The sequence below is a fragment of the Lonchura striata genome, chromosome 5 (genome assembly GCF_050655825.1).
Source record: "Lonchura striata isolate lonStrDom1 chromosome 5, ASM5065582v1, whole genome shotgun sequence".
Lineage (NCBI taxonomy): Eukaryota > Metazoa > Chordata > Aves > Passeriformes > Estrildidae > Lonchura > Lonchura striata.
The window spans coordinates 25,067,620-25,070,610 of NC_140707.1; the positions used below are offsets into that span (position 1 = coordinate 25,067,620).

At 49.4% G+C, this 2,991-nt stretch overlaps 1 protein-coding gene across 1 annotated transcript; it reads right to left on the reverse strand.

The window, feature by feature from the left end:
• Positions 1 to 336: 336 nt before the first annotated feature.
• On the reverse strand, positions 337 to 2,303 carry KCNJ11 (potassium inwardly rectifying channel subfamily J member 11). The gene has a single exon (XM_021525619.4). It carries the CDS (start codon positions 2,218 to 2,220, stop codon positions 1,015 to 1,017), a length of 1,206 nt encoding a protein of 401 aa, XP_021381294.1. The 5' UTR covers positions 2,221 to 2,303; the 3' UTR covers positions 337 to 1,014.
• Between the last annotated feature and the right edge of the window lie 688 nt (positions 2,304 to 2,991).

The window sequence follows — 2,991 nt, forward strand, 5'->3', positions numbered from 1 at the left end:
TGGTTTCTTTTACAAAAGGGAAGGAAGTAAAAGGTTTTCCCTACTGCATGCAGATATATTTTCAGCATTCAGCACTGTCCTTTCATTCAAAATATGCAATGCTATTTTTATTCCTTGATTATCTAGCAGAATTCACCGTGGCCCAAGGGAGAGGTTAATTTTTGTACTGAATGTCCTATTCCCATGTGGCTTGGAGAGAGGGAATGTTGCTTCTCTTCATTTTGAAATGAAAATGCAGAATTTTCCTATTTCTAATTGATTTAAACCGTATATTATCTGCTACTCCTTTTAAAGGCAAAGTATTGCTTACTCTCAGAAATGTACAGTACAAAAAGGTATTCCTGAATGTTTTATTTTGGAAGGGTAAAGGCTTTTAAAATAAACAAAAGTAAATATTTCAAATACATTTCATACTGCATGTGGTAGGAGTGGCTCCATACAACACAATATGGATGATGCAAATCCAGCAGTTAATTTCTTTGAGACATACAGTATAATATAGAGACACTTCCAGATCTGGTCTTGTGTAATTGCCTGACCCTTTTTTTATCATTTAAATCCAGCCTACTTTATTAATTATTAATATTTTATTTTGCTATATTGATTGTTCAAGTTAGGAGAAAAAACCACCAGTTAAAAATTACTGACTTGCGAACACTGCAAGACCCTAAAAAACCTGCAAGCTCTGAGGATAAATATACATTTATTTTTTGAGAAAACGTGTCATTACCTGCAGTTGAATCAACGCAGAATGATCGTGCAATTAAATAGTCTGAATTGAAATTTAAAGCTGCAGACCATGATTTTTCCCTACTCCCAGTTCTGCTTGAAATATCTCACACCATTAAAAAAATATAATTAGCTTTAGATTTCCCCACAATAAATAACACCAGAACATACCTTGTGCTACCAACCTGAATTTTTAAAAAAAAGTAAGAGGCCACCTCAGTGTTTTTTGAGTTCATGAGATCTTTCAGACACAAAGCCCTAACAGAGTTTCCCGGTCAGAAGGCATCAGGAAGGCTCCTCGCTTATGGTAAACTTGGGCTTTAGCTTGACAGACCTTTTCCTTATTGTGCCTTTCGGGGACAGCGGCATGGTGTCCATAATGCTCTTGTCCTCCTCCAGCTGCCGGGCAGTGCACGAGGGGGTGGGCACTTTCACCGTGTTGCCAAATTTGGAGTAGTCCACCGAGTATCGCCCATCTTCCTCTGCCACGATGGGCACGAACCTTTGGCCCCAGAGGATTTCGTCCGCCAGGTAGGAGGTTCTGGCCTGGGTGGTGATGCCGGTGGTCTCCACCACCCCTTCCAGGATGACGATGATCTCCAGGTCCTCGTGGTGGTGAAGGTTCATGGGGGAGATGTCGTAGAGGGGGCTGTTCTTGTCTATCACGTGGTAGATGATGAGTGGGGAGACGAGGAAGATGCTGTTGCCCCCCACGGGGTTCTCCATCTGGATGTCGATCTGGTTGAGGGGCACCACCTCGCCCTCCAGGCTGGCAGTCTTCTTCACCACCTGCATGCGGATGGTGGCACTGATGATCATGCTCTTGCGGAGGTCGCCCACGCGCAGCATGAAGCACAGCCGGCCCTCCCGCAGGGCGATGACCGCGTGCTTGCTGAAGATGAGGGTCTCGGCCCGCCGGTGGGCCTGCGACGTCTTCATGAAGATGCAGCCCAGCATGATGGCATTGATCACCAGCCCCACGATGTTCTGCACGATCAGCACCAGGATGGCGGCCGGGCACTCCTCCGTCACCATGCGTCCCCCGAAGCCGATGGTCACCTGCACCTCGATGGAGAAGAGGAAGGCGGAGGTGAAGGAGTGGATGCTGGTCACGCAGGGCACGAAGGCGGCCGCAGAGCCCGCAGCCGCCCCCTCGGCGGGGTCCCGCTGCAGCCGGGTGCTGTGGTCCAGGTCCCCGTGCGCGAAGGCGATCAGCCACCAGACCATGCCGAACAGCAGCCAGCTGCACAGGAAGGACATGGTGAAGATGAGCAGCGTGTGCGGCCACTTGAGGTCCACCAGGGTGGTGAAGACATCCTGCAGGAAGCGCCCCTGCTCGCGGATGTTCTTATGGGCCACATTGCAGGCGCCGTTCTTGCCCACGAAGCGCGCCCGCCTCTCCCGCGCGCGGTACCGGGCGTGATCCGGCACATCCTCGGCCAGCCGGGTCAGCACGTACTCCTCGGGGATGATGCCCTTCCTGGAGAGCATGGCTCCGCCGGCGCCGCGCACCGCCCCGCAGCGGGGCCGGCCGGAGGGGCCGAGCGGCTCCGTGCGCGCCGCCGCCCGCGGCCGAGTGAGCGCCCGGGGCGCGGCCGCGCCGAGCGCGGAGCGCCGCAGCCCCGCCGCCGGCCGGCAGCGCTCCCCGCCGGAGCTGGGGGCGGTTCTCTGCCTTCTCACCCTCCTGTTCTTTTTTTTTGTATTTAATTTCCCTCCCGAGGAAGGGTTTCGGGCCGCGGTTTGTATGTAAAGGTTTGATACAGGACGGATTTGGTGCCTTCCGTTAGCAGGCGCTCCTTTGTGGGATGCCGTGGCTTCATGTGATTATGCCGTGAGATGGGGGCGGGGGGAAAAAAAGGTACTGGCCGATTTTAAAAAAGGGATTTGTAGTAATATATACTAATACTAATACTAATACTAATACTAATACTAATACCAATACCAATACCAATACCAATACTAATACTACTACTAATAATAATAACAACAAAACAACAATAGTAACATAACATTAAAATAACAACAATAGCAAACAACAATAATATTTTTATAAATGCCCATGCTGGAATTCACCTGCATTTCCTCCAGTCAGTAGGAGGAAAGCATTAGTCTGCTAAATCGCCAGGCAGCGGTAGGAAATTTGCAACAATAATAGTAGTATAACACTTAAATAACAATAACAACAAGCAACGACAATAATAATGTTTTTATGAATGTGTATGCTGAAATTCACCTGCATGTCTTCCAGTCAGTAGAAGGAAA

Coding starts and splice junctions, on each gene's coding strand:
- KCNJ11 (XM_021525619.4), bottom strand. CDS start 2,220: ATGCTCTCCAGGAAGGGCATCATCCCCGAGGAGTACGTGCTGACCCGG.